The following is a 21,595-nucleotide window of genomic DNA, read 5'->3' as shown; positions in this document are numbered from 1 at the left end:
AACAGACAAAATCAAGGAATATTCATACGTGCCTTACGTAAACAAACTTCTACCTGACATGCGGTAGTGGCGACATCGTGGTAAAGCGAAGTTGCGTCCCCTGAAACTGTGGAAAATAAAATATACCGAGAAATGCGAGAACGGCGCGCTCGACTTCCCCACTGGTTACTGTACTTTTTACATGAGAAGTAATACGTGCTTAAACTGTAAAACACAATAACTTCTTATGATACAAGACTTTAGACATTTACAATCACTAAGTATTAAATTCACGCAGATGAAATTTCAAAACAATCATTTAACAGAGAACATAAAATTGATGCATTGCTGGTTACCATAGGAATTGTTGGGGTATTTGTATTTCTATTTACGACGCAGTCGGTTTAGTTTCCCTTTTTACCCTTTGACCTTAAGGATGCTCCTCTATGGAAACGCAAGTTCCCTGATCGCAATTCTGTTTCCCGGTTGACCAAATACTGAAAACTTAGTGGCATTCCACAAAAACTGTATCGAAAAATGAAATTGCATGCCATGTGTTATATTCTTGAGACGAAATGTAGAAACTAAGAAAAAAAACAACTTCACTGCGTCGGGTATCTTTTTTAAGACAGTACTTATTGTTATTACAATTCTTGTTTAAGAGAGTCAAAGAAACTTGTTCATGTTGATCTTGATAAAAAAAAATGGATTAAAGCGTGAATCATTAAAGCACGATCGGATTGAAAATATAATGCAACAACGCTAAATTATTGTTATTCATACTTAAATACAATAAATTTAATATATTTAGTCATTCTTTGCGTGTTTTGCTTGGGCCAGCTCTATGTCAATTGTTAGGAGAACTAGATATACGTGCACTGTTCAACGAGAACGGCAGGGCTTTACAAAATTACAAATCAGACTTTGTCAGAAATAACTAACATATTTCTTTAAAATAAATTCTAGAACTGTTCATCGCAGGTTTGTGAGCAGTAAGAACAAATCCAATATCTGGCTTTGCCTTCCACTATTCTTATATAAAATTTAAAGTTGCTGTGTTTATTAAGCAGTCTTAATTTATACTTATGTTATTAGATCTTGTGCAAGCAATATTCATTTTCAACGCTAATTTATTATTTTAAGCTGTACCATATGCCGATATAAACGGCTCTAATATGTTAATGGAACCATCGAACCTGACAGGATGCAGGTATGGTTCAGTGGTAACTTTAAAATATAAGAAAGGACACCATCAGGAACCTCCAGCAAAAGAGTGTACTATACACTCGAGAGAATTGATGTATGGTCATTGGAATGCATGACAACCAAAGTGTATTGGTGAGTTTTTCGTGCATAGTTATTTAACACATCTGCATTGACAAAAACTAATGATTTTTTTTTCTAACTGTTAAATAAAAACACAAGATGTTGAACCCACCTTCATGAAACTTAAGCCATGTGATAACTTTTACTTATCAGTACAATTTAAGAACAACATCGTCCGAGGTATTTTATGTACACCTATTTCTTCATTTCTAACGAGTGAGCCTAAAATAATTGCACTTTTTCGATATCAGTCTAATTGATACATATACATCTACATTCTGCCCAATTCGGTTTGATATCTATTCCTCTATTCCTTGCTTAAATAAGATTTTTTGTCCGAACCTGACAACAAATCGGTTACACTGTTGTCTTATAAGACTGTGGCGTACCCAGATGGGAATCGTAGCACGCTCACATCTGGTATATGGATATTGCCCCGACCATTCCAACCCGGTAGAAGATTTAAATATGTAATATTTCCCGTAAATGTTAAATAAAATACATATTATAATAAAAAAGAAATATAACAATTCGTAGTATGTTTGTAGTTCAGTTTTAATCAGCACAGCTGAAATGGAAGACGGAAGTTTGGCGCAATGTAAAACCTACATTTAACCCAACATTTTGTTTGAATGCCTGTACCAAGTCAGTACTATTGCGGTACAATCTGTTTCGGTGTTGTAATATCTATGTTGCTAGATTTGTTTTTGACTTGACATTATTATGGATCGGATTAGTGTTTGGCAATTTTGCTGTAACCTGTATTTTATGATTGCAAACACGTTAATGTTCAAACATCTAAGTGTAAAGATAACGAGTAGGTAAAACTGAATGCATATAGTTTTGTTACCTTTTGTTGTTGTGATTTCCTTAAACTGGAAAATTTTAAAAAAAAGAGGGGAGTAAGTATTCACTGTTTGTTTTATTATGTTTAAGAGCATTAGCAAACTTCTGATATAGAAAGTAATAATAAGTGCTTAAAACTTCTCAAGTTTCTCATTATAATACAAGATGTGAAAATATAACATTAAAATGCACTTAAAGAAATGTGCATAAAGACATTAAAGAGAACTTTAAATTGATTCACTGCTGGTTATTAAACATGTTACTTTCGGGAATACAAATGTATTTAGATCTTATCTGTTTTGTCTGACTTTTTTCGTCTATAAAATTTACAGCTATTGTGCATTTAGCAGTTTGAATTAACATGTTCCAAGTAAAACAATTCTCCAAGTTTAAGTAAGTTGTATCTTAAATTCTCTTTGTTTTGGTAAAAGACGGTTGTGATTATGTGCTGAACTGGCTGGGCCGTGGCTCATACGTCATTGACCTACTAACATACATCGAGCAATTGTCATGATCAGAGTTTCACAAATCTCCATCTGCGAAATGTGTATTGAAATGATAAATCGCAAATTTGTAGATTGATACTAGTAAATGTAGATTTATATAATCTTCTTTAAATAGTTTTAATCAACTTGTAAAATACTTCTTTTAAACAAACACTCTCTTACCAGGGATGCGTTTATTATTTTCCTTTCAATAATATTCGATGACATGTGAAATTGTTGTACAATGTAATATATAAAATTGATTATTTAATTCATTTTAACCCGTGTTGCCGTACGTGTGGCTTCTAAAATGACTGACCAGTAACTTATGTGCATAACAGATATACAAATTTAAAATTTACTGTCTTTACAGAGATATTTCCCAACTCTAAGCTTCAAACTCATAGACAGCAGGACAACCTTACTAATGGCTGATATTTTTATTACTTTGGTGACAGTATGGAATCTTGATTTTGAATATTACCGAACTTCAACAGTTTTCAACTGAGAATGACAAGAAGTTTGACTTTGTATTAGTGAATAAATATTCCATGGAACTTAAATGCAGGATTCAATTTGGATTTCAAGAACTGTTTGTAAAGTTAACAGAAGGAAGCATTTACTTGCCTTTATTCATGTGTACGTTATACATATACATTGAATTTGGATGTATTAGTGAAATACAGGTAGTTATATGTGTTCAATGGAAAGTGCATTGGAAAGAGATTTTGTTTCAATTGCGTTTAAACTACATTCCAATTACTGGATGTAGGACGGGTACATTGATCAATGTGATTAACATAATTTTTCATTATTGTGCTTACACTATATATTGTTATATATACATAAATAATTCGAAAATAAAATGTGAAAATGTCATATATATTTTGCAGGGAAATCTGTTTACAGTACATGTTTAAAATGTGTTCAGTTCATACGATCATACCTTAAGTTTCCTTCTGCAATCTGAATCTGAACAAAAGTTGACAACGCGGAAAATTTGAAGAAGCATGATCCTTCCTGTTAGACATACATGTGTTAATTATGAACTTTAAAACAGACCTTTAAGTATGTTCATATCCATATTATATAAGAGAAAAACATTTAATTATTGCTTTCACATACATGTACATGTATAAACACTTAGCCCCAGCAGCTTTTTTAAAACAAATATTGATGAAGTGATGTACAAACATATATAAAACTAAATAAAGCTAATTATGTACCCCCTTTAAGTAACTTTTATATACATGTATAATGATATTATTTCATTTGGTACTATGCTGAATTGTATCTATGTGTGTCAGTGTGGGGGTTGGGGGATATGTCAAAATCACTATCAAATTGCATTTTGACTTAATTATTTTATTTTTGTATGCAGCAAAAGCACAACAATGTTGTCTCTTCTTAATTGACAAATTATCATCAACTTCAAATCTCTTTGATGATACCGCTTGTTCCTTATTACACATTCACTTGAGTTCAAACTTTATATGTACACTCATGCAGTGTCTTAAACATATCACATTGACACCAAATGCTAAGCCGCTTCATAATTGTGTTATCTTAAAACGTTCTGTATTCATTTATATTGCCAAGAAATAGTTGGATATGGAATAGTTCCTACGATACCATACGCTAGGGGGAAGGGGGGTAACCATGTTTTGTTCAGCAGAAAAAAAAGAGACATCTTGAACACGGGTTATTGACTTTACTGCAAATTATATAATAAACAACTACAATACTCAATGAATTTTTTTTTTATTTTTGAGTAAGAAACTCAAACTGTAGTATGCTATCGCAACTTAAGGAGGGAGATATGTAGATATCGTGTCCTAGAATTTTTTATGCAATTTTGCATATGGAAAGATCGACTCGAATGCAATCATATGACAGAAAATAAAATGACATTGCATCGGATATAGATAGTATATAGATTTGAAATATACTAGAACAATGATGAAAGAAAACATAGGATATGTAGGGATATTGTTAAAAAACGGCAGGTATTAAATTATTTCTTAGTATTGTGAAATAACGGTGCCTAGAATTTTCTTTAAAAATAGTATATAATTATCATCTTTAATAGCTATCAAAATATGTATAAAAATCACTTGACAACGGGACTCGTTAACCCATCATACTCTCTTAAAGTGGAAATATTTACCTTTTTTATCGGTAACGTCAAAATTTATTTCGGGGACATATCTTTACCTGTTATACGGTTGTAAATGTAACGCTAGGCTTGCTACGACACTTGATTCATGTATAGTACGTGTAGCAAAATTTGCATAGATGTAAGATATAATGTTCTTTTCAAATACATACTACATTTAAAACCCCAAAAAATGTAATTTCGTTTTGTAAATATGCAGAATTGTACACTCGTTCTTTCTTATTTCATTTTTAAAAAAATATGATAGAACATACAATCTGCCTACCCCTATTGTGTACATGTGTCATCTACGCTTTCCGTTGAGTGTATTATACCAGTGATAATTTCCTTTAACCGGTTAAAGTAATTGTGTAACTATTGTAGCACACAACCGCAATCACAAGTGAATATAACCGTGTATTCACGAATATTTCATTTTAATTGTATCGCATAGTGTATGGTCTAATTGGTGAATATTTATTTCCTTATTTAATTATATGTTTTTAAATGATTTTTATACTATTTCTATTTTGTATCAAATCAATCCGAACGAAAGCCCATATGTATCAGATACCGTATTTAAACAGTGTTATCTAGAGTGCGATATTTACTGAAGAATTGAGTGTTATCTACAAAAACAAATATCAGGAGTGCCTGTACTTCCTTGATTAGCTTACAAAATATTTAAGGGGTCATATTTGAACTGACTTGATGAAGTAACAATGCTAGCAACTTTTGTAATTTTTATATTGAATACAGGAATACTCACAGCAGCTCATGGTCAGCTTAGGATACAGTATGCAACTGTTGAACTTATTAGGAGTGAACTAATTAACGGATAATACACTTACAGATATCTGTTTCCAAGTGTTTTGTTAGCCATATATATCATCACTGTAGGGTGAAAAAGATTAAAGCGTCTCACAAAAACACAAAATATGCTTGTTCTGAACTCCAATAACCAACATCTTCAACCACTTTCAAATGTTACTAAAAGAAATACCTTAATTTTAAAAAGTCAGTCATCAATGTAAATAATTAAATTTAGATAAGAGTAAATTGTTTGTAGTTATTTTGTTTTGAAACGAAACTTTACGCGAAGGTATTACGTCAAATTATACGCTCCCGAAAGAAGTGTTCATGGTTGTATTTTCAACTGGGTTCAGTTCGATTCACTTCACGATACATTGTAATCGATATAATGAAAAAGTCTGGAAATTATTTCAAATATTCAAGTTTTAGTTTAAACACTGTATAACACATGATGTTTTCGTTCACAACATGAGGGAATATGACGATTTATTTTTTCTGACACTTAATAAGGACATGCCATAAATGAATATCATTTTTTTCCTTGTAAATTAAACACAATATTGAAAATGGATTGAGAAAAATAATGATATAAATGGACATTTTTTTTTTTTTTTTTTGATAAACCAGAATTACGTTACATCATTGTCACGAGCAAACAAAACCTATGAAATGAATACTTACATTTTCAAGATATTACTTAAAAACGTTGCTGTCATGATTTAATGCAATGTTGTTAATTTGTTTTGACTACGGTTAAGCAAGGTCACGTTCTCAATGTAAATCACGAAATGTGTGTTCTCTGATTGACATGAATTATGCAACGGATCGGGAATCGCAATAGTAAACATTTTAATGTAGACTTGTTTTTTATATGATTTATTTGTCTACGTCAACGTACTTTGTCTAAAAAGATTAGAACTCATCGTGTCTGTTTAACAAAGGTAACTTTTATCCCATTATTTAAATTGAAAAATTGAAGATATGTAATCAATACAATATTATCATCTTTATATTCTTATTTACTTTCTGTCAACCTGTCATTGAAGCTATTACAATATTTGAAGAAAATGAAGAACTGTATTGGTTCAAAGTCAAAAATGGTTAGAAAAATGATGATAGAAAATGAATTAATATACTGACCAACAAAATAAGTAAACCCTTACTTAATCCACAATAATGTTACAATTTGTACAGGAAAATGTTATCAGGGCACCTGGCTTGATACTTCGAAACGTTTCATTAGTCAATACTACTCATCATATTTTTTTCCACAATATTTAATTTTTATAAGACGGATTAAAATCCATTTCTTTGTACTGTGAAAATTTATTATTACACGATATTATTAAAAAAGTGTTTATGAGAAAAGATGCACCTGTGATATGAAATAGAGGAAAATAGTTTGACAAAAATGTAGACTTCCAACCAGTAGTGTCTGATTTTTAAAAGGACAACCTCTTAAGAAATTATTAGAAATTGGATTGAAGAAATTTATGGTACATTATAAACAAACCAATTCCTTTGATATATAAGAATAATGACATATCATTATTTACGAATCACGAACAAACAAAACGTAAATGTTCAGATAGTACTTAAGTAAAAATCAGGCTATGGTTGGTACATCTTAATTCTCAATGTGGTATGTTTTGCCTAAAAATTTTCGATACATATAACAAAAAAAAAACACCAATGAAAAGCAATAAAAATTTATCTTGAAACATCTTTGACGTATGATTTATTTTACTGCTTATACAAGGAAAACGTTTCCTGTCGTTTTCTAATAGTATATTTCAATTATATTTGACCAATCAATATCTTAAAATGACATCTGGAAGTTATCAGTTATAAATACTTGATTAATGCAATAAAATCTCTACGCTTTTTTTTCCATATGCCACATCATTTACACAATGTGTCCGATTCTTAGAAAGAGATGTATTTAAAAGGTCACTTTCTTAATGTTTGAACCAAGTTTGTAACTCATTTTGATAAAGGGTTATCAAGGTCATGTTCTTACTGTAAATAACGAAAAATTACGTGCTTTTATTGATAAGAATAATGCAACTATAAATTTGAAATTTAAATTTGGACTATTTCTTTGTTTGTTATATGATTTATTGCTATCGTCAACGTACTTTTGTATAAATAGACAAGAATACTTCATGTCTGTTTAACAAAGATAACGTTTATCTGCTTCTCCGGGAGCGATTTAATTTATACATCATTTGTTGGTGAATGTATCAAACGCATGATCTATTATTTAATTTTACTTTTTCTACAACCAATCACTACAAAACACTACATAAATAATATCTTTTTTCAACTCTGTAGATAGTGTATATTGATCTGAAAATCGATGACCGGTGATAAGTTAATGTATAGTGAAACATGTCTAAACTGAACCCTGAATTAAAACGTGTTTATACTAAACACTTTTTGAACGGGGTGAATTTGTTTAGACTAGTGTGTTTTGTTCCTTACTTTTTTATCGCGGGGAAAAATAACGATTTGTACTTAAAACGTTACTGCCATCATGTTTAAGCCAAGTTAATATTTTTTTTTTGAATAGGGTTAAACGAGGTCGACTACTTATCATAAATTAAGAAATTTTTGTTTCCTTATTATTGGGATTTATACATGTTATACAACATCATACAAACATCATTTTTTTTTATATATTTGTTTTATTTGTTGTTTTTGTAATTATTTTGCTTTGTTTTGTTTTGTTTTGTTTTGTTTTGTTTGTTTGTTATATGTTATATTTGCCTTCGTCAATCCACTATTATATTGGTGTATCAGAACAAGCCAACTCTGTTTAACAAAGATAACGTTAATCCGTTAACCGTTGAATTAGTATAGCATTGCGATGCTACATAATCAATACTATATATTATATGCCTGTTTACACTCTTTTCAATGAGTCATTAAAGCTTTCACAACATATGGAAGAAAAAGTAAAATGTGTATAAGTTTAAAATCGACAATTGAGACAAAAATAGTTGTGTTCTTATACAATTTCTAGTTTTATATGAAAAGGTCTTTATTTGTGCATAGCCAATAATGGATTTATTTAGCATGGAATAATCAGTACATGTAAGTGTAGCAAAAGTGAAAAGTTCTCGTTTAAAATTGCAAGGATAGTTGTGCAGCACTCAAAGTATATATAATGCTGAATTTATATTCAGGTTTACAACACAGGTGTGTTGTAGTGAAATGTCATGAAATGTCATATTGTAGTCCATGAAAACGAGATTCTTTCAAGCTCCGTTTTCAATTCCAGAATTTTTTTTCCTGATTTGTATTTCAAATCTACAAGCTCATGAAGTAGCGATTTTCAAACATGAACAATTACAATTAAAATATGTCAAAGAGTAATCAAGGGAACCAAGGTTATAGCGGTAATCAAAAGAATGTAACCCAGGGACAAAGACCAGACATGGAAAACAGACATACACAACAAAGAACATAAAGTAATTAAAATCATACATACAAAGTAACAAAAGTAAATGAGCAACTCGGATTCCACTAAAAACTGGGAGCATGGACCAGGTGCACCGGTAGGGTAAGTGTCCTCTGCTTTTCTAGAAACACCCACCGAGTTGCTCATGAAAAGTCACGTCCGGGGTAGACAAACGATGAAAGGCAAACTATGACCCGTTGAATAAATCAGTTTTTATGGTGCTGATGGATACACCATAAGGATTCACGAGTTCATGATGACGACCATAAAACTTCTGTAGTGATGACTTCAATCTTGTAGCAACATAACCCTGTTCCAGAAGCCTATTTGTTAGAGTTCTAGCGCGATACAAAAAGTCTGCATAGTTTCGGCAAGCTCTGGCATAACGTATGAGTTGTGATATGAACAGTCCATACGCAGGAGCCGAAGTGATGTTGCCACAGATGAAAGGAAAGTTGACAATTCTGAATGAAAAGTCATCACGTTTGTCGAAAAGTTTGGTCAATAGTTTTCCTTTTCCATCGATTTCTAAATGTAGGTCAAGATATGAGGCTGACTTCACAGTGTCTGTAATATCCTTTATCTCAAGTTCTTTTGGGTAGATGCGATGTATCAAATCCCCGAAATTAGGATTGTGTAAAGATAACAAGTCATCTATATAGCGGAAACTAACATTGAATGATCTAGCTAAACAATATTCTTTCTTTCTGATCAGATCAGCTTTAAAGTCAGCCTCATAAGAGAGAAAGAACAGGTCAGCTAGTAAAGGGGCACAATGTCAAAATGTGCAATAAGAATGTATCACTTGATCGTTCGTTCAAGACCTGGTAAAACAAAATAAATGTCAAAAGTGGAGAAGGAAGATGACAAATTGTAACTTAAAATTTAAATGGTGGGCCATTGAATATGTGTACATTTTTTTTTTTTTTTTTTTTTTTTTGAAGCTGAAAAATCTTAATTGAAGATAAATATATAGTTGATGGCACAAAACTTGCTTAAATGATATACGTTTCCCTTTATTTCAACGACATTTTTTTTTACTGATAGATACAAAAATTGTAGCTTCCCGCAGCGGTTTTTTTTTCTTCATATTACATGAAGCCTGTTTTGATAGATAAGCATTTACTTGACAAGGAAGGTGCACGAAGCATTATTCTAGAAAATTGAACAAATTGACCACTTCTTTTTATTTTTTTTTTCTGCAAACGATAAATAAAACAAATGATCAAATGGAGATAGATGAACTGATATATTAATTAACAAAGTAAGTAAAAGATTACTTAATCCACAATAATGATACAATTTGCACCGGTAAATTTTACCAGGGGCACCTGGCTTAAGACCCATGTCTGTATACTATAGGTTTTTATTAAAACATTGCATAATGAAAATTTTTTGAGAAAATATCCATTTAGTTTGCACATCATAATTCTCATTATGGTCAGTTTTGGCTAAAAATACATCTAAAAAGAAACAACTGAAAAACAATCTAAATTGATCCTGAAACATCTGAGATGTACGAATTACTTTTCTGCTTACATATGGAAAAAGTGCGGACAAAGTTCCTCTACTAAAAGTTTCAACTAAATTTGACCTATCAGTATCTTAAGAGGGCAACTTAATGTTAGACATAAATACTTGCTTAATGCAATCATATCTCTGCTGTTTTTTTCTTATGTGCCACACCTCGTATACATTTCCGCCGATATTTAGACAGAGAAGTACTTAAATCGTCGCTGTTATATTGTTTAAACCATAATAGTAACGCATTTTGACTAGAATTAAGAGAGGTTACGTTCTTACTGTAAATTACGAAATATGTGATTTCTTGTTGATAAGAATTATACAACGTGTCGACAATTGCATCAATTTAAAATTTAAATTTGGACTGCGTCTTCGTTTGTTATATGATTTATTTGCCTTCGTCAACATGTATGAACATATTATACTTCGAGTTTGTTTAGCAAAGATAATTTAACCACAAATATTTGAATCGGTAAAGCCATTTGATGATATATAATTAATGTCATTTCTTTTTTTTTTTTTTTTTGTTTACACCCTCTCTTCAATGGACCAATAAAGCTATCACATGCTTTTGAAGAAAATGAAGAATGTGTTTAAATTCAAAATAAAAAAAAAATGGTAAAATTATGTTCTTATTGTATAAGTTAAGGTTATACATGACCTTTAATTGTTTAGCATAAAATGTACTATTATTGTGGCAAACATGCACAATTCTCGTTTAAAAAGGGAAATTTTAAGTTATCTCATACTAAATGTATCGTTAATTTTACAACTCTTCAATTAAAAAATAGCTAATCTATCGATTTAAAAAGAAAATGACACATTAATTTCTTACCGTTTCATCAAATACAATTTCTTCCTAGGTAACTCAAAACTGCGAAATGAGATGTAACAACTCCTGTTTAAATTAAAGTTATTTATCTTCATATGTAATCAGTAAAAACCAAAGTGTTTTTTTTTCTCTATGATTAACAAATATGTCATCGTAAGAATTTCCTACAAAATTAAGTAGCACTCCAGCTAAGAATCATGCAAAATGTGATTCATGGGTAAAAAGCCTACATATTTTTATTTTTGATATTTTGTTTTAAAATGTCATGGTAAACAGAACATTTATATTGAACAAATGAAATTGCGATTTATTTACGTTTCTGCAACAAATACGCGCCGATATTTTAAACAAAATAATTAAACCCAACATATCATTGTTTACATCAATTGTATGCTAAAAGGTAACATTTGGATTTATTTGAGGTATTTTTGTCATGGGAAGAGTTTGCAATTTTTCCCTAATTAAATTTGGAAAAGTTCAAATATTTAGAAAGTTACTACACTTTGAAATTCTGGTTTAAACTACGGTATTCTGTACAAAATTACAATAAAGTGTGATATAGAAGAAATTTCAAAATTCTGAAAATTGTTCTTTTGCGATTTATAGTAATTGTAACACTAAAAAGGAAATCTAATCGCCTGAATTTATCAGATATATTAGGCACAACACTGTCAAAATTGATAACGCCTCAAATAATAATAATACAGTGTTGGTGTGCTGTGAATGATATTTTTTTTTATTCTGAGACCCGATTTCCATAAGTAAGGGTAACTTTTTAAATTTTTTTTTCGATTCCCATTCTTAGATTTATTTATGTAACAAATTCAATTATCCATCGAATGATACTACATTTGAAACGTTTTATTTGAATAACAACTTGTAGAGTAGAATTTTTAAGGGAAAATCGAAAATCCAATATTCATTTTTCTTTTTATATATTCTGACTACTGGCTACGAAAATCGTTACAAATCATTAGAAGAATTCTACGTATTTATTGGGATGATACTAAATAGAAAAAAAAAACAAATACTTTATTTTGTACTGAAGCATGCATATTCTAGGGGGATGACATCGGAAAATATGTCAAATTATTAGAGAGTGGTATGGGATATATTTTATTTATTATACTCCAGAATCCCAAGTGCCAGTGCAAATTTCTTGAAACCGCTATACAGCTGAGATATTGGGCTACACGAGGATACCTTTATGTATTTTGTTTCTTTACAAATGCTTTTCCAGTAAGACTAAGACGCTCGAATAAATGAGTCACACAAATTTTGGCTTTTGACCCTGTGGTATACAAATATAGACTTATACTGAACAGGAATCCAAGATTTTTTTTTTTTTTTTTTTTAAGCGAAAATTGATTTTGAAACTAGAGGGGTTATATATCTGATGTGCTTTCCAGTTTGATTATTCTTACTTTTTTAAATTATTTTTTTCTTTTTCTAATGTGAACACTAAAGCTACACTTGTTTCACTACTTATACTTTTTGGAGTTACAACCTTTGATATTGTTTAAACTTTATCACATTCAAAATCAAGTTTTTTGGAATTTGTAAATCATCAATCCTTTCTTTCTTGGCATGTTTAACATTAAAGAGCAATCTTATTTAAACTTTTGCAAGCATAAGACGTGCAGGTTTATGGGTCATTTGAAATTAATGTACTTATGCATGAACTTTATTTCTTTGGGTATGATTTAAAAGAAAACAACTATTTTTTTTTCTCTGTCGTGAGCTTTACTTTTAATATTTCTATTTGGGTAAGAACAATCTTTCAGAATCCATGGTCCTCCTTCGACAATCAAGTTTATTTTTTTTTATCAATAGGCTTGGTATTGCAGCAACATTCAAATTATTGTTCTGGAGGAGAATATTCTAATGGTTTTTGAACAGACAAACCTTCTCTCACTGTAGCTGAAGTTGATTTTAAAATGACTATTATGAGCTCGAAAAAAATACTTTTGTTTCATGTTCAGAGCAATTAGATGGTCTCGCACCAGACAAAAGTACCTTGTTATCTAAAATATGAGTGTATCATGTATATATTACCCCAATTTAAAGACTTTAAAAATTTCAAGACCAATGAAAGTTGTTGATGGAAAAATGGAAAATGTTTTCCAAGGAGCCATATAGCAAATATCGATATTTCACATAAAAACAATTTTTTTTTCAGGGTAATTAGATTGCATCACACTTGTCAAAAGTACTTTAATTTGAGCATATTTACCCCGGTTTTACCAAATTTTAATATTTCTAAACTCTAGGACCAGTGAAAATGTTTTCACAATGTACTATGTACGAAAGAATTGTACACAGAGTATTTTTGGCTTATTTTTTACTACTAAATTGCTCTGAATATGAAAAGAAAGTATTTTTTTTATGTGAAAAATGCCTGTATTTGTTGTATATGAATCACTGAAAACACATTTCAGGGATAATAAATATACCAAATTTCATGACATTATTGGTAAAAAGCACTCTCTTTTGAAATAATTTAGCTGCTTTAACTAATGGAATGCCATCTTATTTGTGTAATACTGCATCGTCGGTATGAAGAATGTCATAAAAAATTTCCATTTCATCATACATTGTACATTGCAAACCATTTTTATTGGTCTTTGAGTATGAAAATATTGAAATTTCATAAAACTGGAATAAAGTATACTCATTTTTTCATTCTCAAAAGACAAACTATCCACTAGGGGAATGATCGATATGACATCATGAACAGCTATATTTTGGGAAACGTTTCCCCAAGCATTCATTTTTTTTTTGCAGTATTTTATTATATATGCGAATAATGCTCGAATGTTTGAAACCAATTAATTCCTACAAGTATTAATTCCTAACAAAAGTATTGTCTTTTCAGTGTAAAAAAAATATTTATTTTGGCATAACGAAATTACAACGGTATTCCGTTCGAATTATCACCATATGAGCTATTTTTATCATCCAATCAGAATACAGAACCGTTGAACGAAGAACGTAGCACAATACACGACGAACGAGGTAGGAAGTAGGCACATGAATCCTCCGCTGCACGATATACGATCCCATGGAAACACGCACACGATACACGCACACGAAGCACGCTAAAATTGGAATATTAAACGTTTCAGGAGGTGTATAATACAATGCAACATTTACTTTCTTAGACAAATAAAATGGTATCACATAAAAGAAATTGGGTAAATTACTTTAAAATACAATATGTTTTTCCAATACTTTTTTTTGAAATTTTGATGTTTTTTTTTTCTCTTGGAATGAAGAAAATGTGTCCCAAAACATCTATAATCAACAAATTTGGACTTTGTTCAGATAAAAACTACTTTCATATCATATTCAGAGCTATAAGATGGTCTCGAACAAGCCAAAAATACTTTGTTATCTTAATTTTGAGAACATGATATGAAATTTCAATATTTCTAACTCCAAGACCAATAAAAATTGGTTTGGCAACGTACCATGTCTAATAAAAACGACATTGTTCATATCAAACATGTATTTTTTTTCTGTTTTTTTTTTTTTGACAAAATAAAATTGTGCTGCATTAGTTAAAATAGCTTAATTGCCCTAAAATATATTATTTATATCAATACGTGATGAATTTTGGTATGTGGACATTTTTCAAAAGAAAATACTATTTTTTTTCATATTTAAAGGTATATAATGGTCTGATAAAAAAAAAAAAACTTTATAATCTTAAAGTTAGGAATTTTATATCAATTTTATGAAATTTCAATATTTTCATTCTCCCAGACAAAAAAAGAGGTTTCGCAACGTACCATTTATAATGAAAATGAACGTCAATTTATATCCAAACATATATATGGACATTTAGAAGTTATCTATACTCAATATGTTTGTTTTTGCATAATAACAAGTAATGTAAATTTACATGAAAGGTGTAAGCAATCAACAAAATACGACGAGCAGACGTGCACTGTACGTAATTTGTTTCGCATGTTAGGATCCGAAATATACCAATATTGACGAGAATATTTCCGAAGGACTCGATCATGTGCGTGTTTCCTGGGAATCATGTACATAGGATTTGGACTGTTACACCTTTTTGGAAGTGTAGGTCAGGCACATGATCTATTAATAAGACAAAATCTTCAACACTATAGAATTTAAATTGTTGCCATCGTAACAATAACAACAGGGACAGTCGCACGAGAGTGCGAGAGTGAATATTTGACTGGCTAAAACTCCCTGTGACTATTTTGTTAAATAAATATGGTAAATATGCAATATCCAATTTTGGAAGTCTGGTGTGGTTGTCTTACGCAAACAAAATAAACTAATCAACAATACTTTGTTAGATTAACTGTTCTATTTAGCTTCACGACATAATGATGTTTGCACATAAAAAAGGCTTTGCAGATATGCACAGTACTAAGAGCTCGTACATTAAGGTTGAGGTCACAATGTCACTGGTTTCTTTACGCTATCATTAAATTTGAGACCGCTGTATAACGATTCCTTACCATACGCCATTCTACAAATCTTCTCAAATGTACTATGTACTGCAAGTTGTCATTCGTTATGAAAGACAATATAGAAATATTATATTTACTGGAAACCAGTGCATTTAATTTTAAAAATCGTGTTTATGTAGAAAGTAACATTAAATCTAATATCATCGTTTTACAAATGTTGCAAGTAAACCTTTTTTCGACAAAATAAACACATTTTTTTTAAACTACTGATTTGTATGTCCTTAAACTTAAAAAGGGGAATATGAAGAATTAACATTGTCGTAAAAAAATCAAGGACATTATCATACTTCTAACAAATCAGCCAACATAGAATAAGTATAAGTACAGACACAAACCCAAACTTTAAAAAAAAGAAAGGAAAGATAAAGAAGGTTTGTTTGTTTGTTTGTTGGGGTTGAACGCCCGAGCAGCAACATTACAGCTATATTCAGGCGAGTTAACGAAGGTAAATAAAATAGAGTAGAAGTAACAAAGTTTACGAAATTAAAAAACTAAAAGTTTAACCATACAACTATGATATTATAAGTACCAACTACATGCAGAAAAAAAAGTATTTTATCCATGCCTAATCTATCTGGTTTTAAACAACCTTTTTTATGTTAAGATGTATCATTTGCTCTATTATCAAACTTTTATAATTTTTTGTCATGCATCAAATAGGAATTATGAATTGAATGCATAGCACACAGAAGCTTTGGCAATGATCAGGTTATATGCACTTATGTATACATTAAATACGTTGTGAATAGAAAATGAACAATTATTTTTAAAAACATATGGAAAATAGTGACGTGGATGTAAAGGATATATTTTAGGGGCAAAAATCCATCAGAATGTAAGACAAAGAGTCAAGGGCATTCAATGAACTGACTTCAATGAAAGTTGAATCTGTATAAAAACGGAATTTCATATGAATCGGAAAGCTATAACTTTTAAACCGGTTTTTACTGTTAACGGCTTCATTTGTTCCAGTACAACACGATTGTATTGAATCATATCCAACCGACTGGAAAGGACACTATCATGGTTTGAGGAATACAACTGTCACTGGTAAAACATGTAAAATGTGGAGTAATACTAGTCAACCTACCTATGGAAAAATGAACTATTGTAGAGCACCGGCTGCAGATCAAGAATCCTCAAGAGGACCTTGGTGCTATGTGAATGAAATCCCTTGGTGGGAATTTTGTTTTGTACCACTTTGCTGTAAGTAAATTCAATGTTTAATTTCGACTTTATGTTAGGAATTTGCATTTGTGCGTATTTGGCTTCCTTTATATTTAGTTAATGTATGTATGTATGTATATGAAGAATAGGGTCTACCGCGGATTTGACCTTTCATTAGCAACTCGGCGGGTGTTTCTAGAAAAGCAAAGGACGCTTACCCTACCGGTACACCTGATCCATACTCCCAGCTTTTAGTGGAGTCCGAGTTGCTCATTTGCTTTTGTTACTTTGTATGTATGATTTGACTATAACGATGACGAACCACATTGTACCATATCAAAATGTGGTATTGTAAAATGCAAAACATGCAACATTCTTATAGCCGACCATTACTTCTCTAGTCCCTTTACAAACAAAACATTCCATACAAGAAGTGACGATAACTTCAGTTGCAAATCAACAAACTTAATATATGGACTAGAATGAAACTTATGTGGTTTAATTTATGTCGGAGAAACGCAAGAACGATTAAAAAAAAGAATGTGCGGTCATCGTTCGGGAATTAACACCCCCAAATCCCCGACAGTTTATCAATACTTTAATCAATAAGATCATTCAATCCTCTCCATGAAAATTCGTATGTTAGAAAAAAATTATCATCCTACATACAGTCCCGTTCTAAGTAAAAACTATCGTAGGGAAAGAGACGAGTACTGGATACGCAGACTAGGTACTGTAATACCTTACGGATGCAATGACAACATCAAAAGTATAGGAAACCTATCAAGCAAAAATAACGATAGCATAAATGTGATGAATTTATTTGACAAAAATCCAAGATGGGAGATGAGTCATGGCAATCGCCACTATATGTCACCTAAGTTACATGATGTCTCCATATATGGTCTCCTTCCTTTCATACAAAAAACTCTTGGACTTCATCACATTAGAACCAAACTTTATTCTATACTTCACTTCCATTACACAACAAGTCTTGACACTCCTGTTTCCGACCACACCTCATCATTATACAGACTTGTTGCCATCATTTTGGAAATTGGTTTCCACAGACTCTTTAAACCAGTTTGTGTGAAAAGTCAAGATGAAGAAAACCGATCATTTCTTTCACTACCGTTTGTCAACAAAGGTATAGATGCAATTAATTTGGCTAACGTCCTCCATCGTAAAAACGTAACCAACAAAATTCCCCCATAGTTCAAAGACAAATCCATACCAATGATTTCATGTTTATATACTTCACCCATTGAATCCAAAATTTTCAATTATAAAAGGCTATAGCAGAATCTCGAGATTGAGGACTTCAAGGCTAAACCGCCTGACTGTTCTTCCAAAACCTCTCCATTCAAATATGATATTTCTGGTCACGTCGTTACGGGAGATTTAACCATTATCGAAAGGTCCCAAGTACCGTGAACCACGCTCAATGAATTGGAATTATAACTTTAAAGTTCTTATGGATGCCGTCGAGAACTATGCAAAAAAATGGATAAAACGAGAAGAAGAAGACATTGATTCTCTGTCAGAGTGGTTAAAGGCCGTGAGGTCTGAAATTTTGAAACGAATGAAAGTTTTAAATAGGTCAATGTGTGCCAAGGCTACATCAGTTTTCAAAGACCCCGATGTAGCAAAAACATTGTCTACTATACATGACAAATATGTTGTCGTACCAGCAGACAAAATCCAAAACAACATTGTTTTTGTATGCAAAACGTGTTATATCCAATGTTTATTATCAGAGGTAGACGTAGAAAATAATAGCAGTGATAAGACCTATACTGCTACCACTCTCTCCAAAGAAGAGATTGTGGAAAACCATAAATCTGTGCCATCCTCTTTTGGTCTCTCTACCAAGGACGATGATTGTGATTTACCGTCTATGTACTGGATTCCTAAACTTCACAAGAATCCATACAAACAGCGTTTCATAGCTGGATCTGCAAAATGTACCTCCAAACCTCTTTCAAAACTTTTAACTTCTACACTCACAACTGTCAAAGAGGGTCTGCAGTCCTACCACAACACTTGTTACTCCCGTAGTGGTATTAATTCAATGTGGATCCTGAAAAATTCGAAAGATCTTTTGAAGACAATCAGTTCAAGAATATTATCTGAATACAATAGCATTAAAACCTATGATTTTTCAACACTGTATACTTCTACTTCTCATACTCAGTTAAAATCCCGACTTAAAACATTATACATCGTTGTTTTTTTTTCAAAAAAGATGGTACACTTAGATACAAATATATAGTTATTGGTAGAGATTCCTCATACTTTGTAGGAAATAGTTCCAAATCACCCTCAAAATATACAGTCGAGGATGTTTACAAAATGCTGAATTTTTAATCGACAACATATTTGTCCATTGTGGTGGACGTGTTTTACAACAAACGGACGGCATTCCAATGGGAACAAATTGTGCTCTTTACTTGCTGACCTATTCCTTCAATCCTATGGAGCGGGCTGACTTTATAGCTGATCTGATCAGAAAGAAAAAAATATCGTTTGGCAAGATCCTTCAATCTCAGTTTCCTCTGTATATATGACGTATTATCTTTAAACAATCATAATTTCGGGGATTGAATACATCGCATCTACACAAAAGAACTTGAGATAAAGGATACTGCAGACACTGTGTAGTCAGCCTCTTATTTTGATCTACACTTAGAAATCGATGGTAGAGGAAAACTTTTGACCAAACTTTACGACAAACATGATGACTTTCATTCAGAATTGACAGAACTTTTCTTTCATCTGTGGCAACATCCCTTCAGCTCCTGCGTATGGAGTGTTCATATCACAACTCATACGTTATGCCAGAGCTTGCCGAAATTACGCAGACTTTTTGTGTCGCGCTAGAACTCTAACAAACAGGCTTCTGGAACAGGGTTATGTTGCTACAAGATATAAATCATCACTATAGAGGTTTTATGGTCGTCGTCATGAACTTGTGGATCGTTATGGTATATCCATCAGCACCATGAACACTGATTTATTCAACTGGTCATAGTTTTCATTTCCTCGTTTGTATACCCCGGACGCTTACCCTATGTATGATTTTAGTTACTTTATGTTCTTCGTTGTGTATGTCTGTTTTCCATGTCTGGTCTTTGTCCCTGGATTACATTCTTTTGATTACCCTTACAACCTTGATTCCCACGATTACTCTTTGACAATATCAAAATCGTTCGCTTGTTGTTTTTTCTTTTTTTTTTTTTTTTTGTTTTTTGTTTTTTGTTTGTTTTTTTTTTGTTTTTTTTGTTTTCTTTAATTAATCATTGTTATTGTTATATTTGCTAAAACAGCGACACAAATCTAATGAAAAACATCCCTTCCAAAAGAAAGAGGAAAACGGTAATTGATATTTAACAAGACAAAAGTATGTACGTAATTTAACTGACTTTTTAGGTTTTTTTTTCAAATTGCAATGTTGAATTATCTTTCCAAGAATATTCTATATAAGGTGCTTCGGTAAATTTATCCAAAAGTATCGATTTAATCAATAAATTAACCTTTAAAAATGTTTTAATGAAGATGTCTTCCATTGTAACATCAATAGATAAAGATTGCAGAAAGAGCACAACGGACAAAAAATACGAAGGAACGTTGAACATTACAAGTTCTGGATACCATTGTCGGGAATGGAGTTTGGAATCCATACCTCCATCAGGCGGAGCTGTTACAAGATACCCAACTGAGACTTTAAACTATTGCAGGGCACCAGATGGTGATGGCGAAACTACACCATGGTGCTACACAACAAATAAAGAAAAACGATGGGAACATTGTAATATTCCTTTATGTGGTGAGTGTTTGTGAACTATTTTATAATGTACAATTAAAATTAACGGTACAAGAAAAAGAAGAACAAACTACAATTTCCAAAATCATGAAGTGGACATATCAAATAGTAGAAATCAATAACAGCTACGGAAAAAGCTAAACTAATACTGAGCAGAAACTGATCTCACACGAAACAGATCCGAAGCTTCACAAGAATAAATGTTACAATAATCTAGCCAATTAATCTATGACAAAACAAGATAGTTAAGGTGCTGTTTTTGAAGTAGCATGACCTCTTTGCCAACTGTGGATTAGATTGTGTGAAATACGTTTATATATCAAAGATTAATCAAGGGAACCAAGGTTATAGCGGTAATCAAAAGAACATAATCCAGGAACAAAGACCTGACATGAAAAACAGACATAAACAACACAGAACATAAAGTAACTAAAAACATACATGCAAAGTAACAGAAGCAAATGAGCATCTCGGACTCCACTAAAAACTGGAAACATGGACCAGGTGTACCGTCGGGTAAGCGTCCTCTGCTTTTCTATAAATACACGCTGAGTTGAAATGTTTTGAATTTGAATGAAATGTTAAAACTATATTTAAGCTCGTTAACTTTAGTCAATAACATCACAGGAGATGTAATTAAGAGTGCAGCAAATTATCAAGAAAATGTTGCATAA

General features: G+C 31.5%; 1 protein-coding gene across 1 annotated transcript; it reads left to right on the top strand.

The window, feature by feature from the left end:
• Nucleotides 1-5,328: 5,328 nt before the first annotated feature.
• On the top strand, nucleotides 5,329-20,938 carry LOC148605224 (plasminogen-like). The gene is made up of 4 exons (XM_088547563.1): nucleotides 5,329-5,571; nucleotides 14,390-14,438; nucleotides 16,904-17,137; nucleotides 20,679-20,938. Exons 1-4 carry the CDS (start codon nucleotides 5,569-5,571, stop codon nucleotides 20,936-20,938), a joined length of 546 nt encoding a protein of 181 aa, XP_088403689.1. The 5' UTR covers nucleotides 5,329-5,568.
• Nucleotides 20,939-21,595: the final 657 nt, after the last annotated feature.

The sequence above is a fragment of the Perna viridis genome, chromosome 10 (genome assembly GCF_037379345.1).
Source record: "Perna viridis isolate PV_CMFRI_1.1 ecotype Kerala chromosome 10, ASM3737934v1, whole genome shotgun sequence".
Lineage (NCBI taxonomy): Eukaryota > Metazoa > Mollusca > Bivalvia > Mytilida > Mytilidae > Perna > Perna viridis.
Note: the sequence above shows the minus strand (reverse complement) of the source record. Positions and strands in the feature narration are given on the sequence as shown.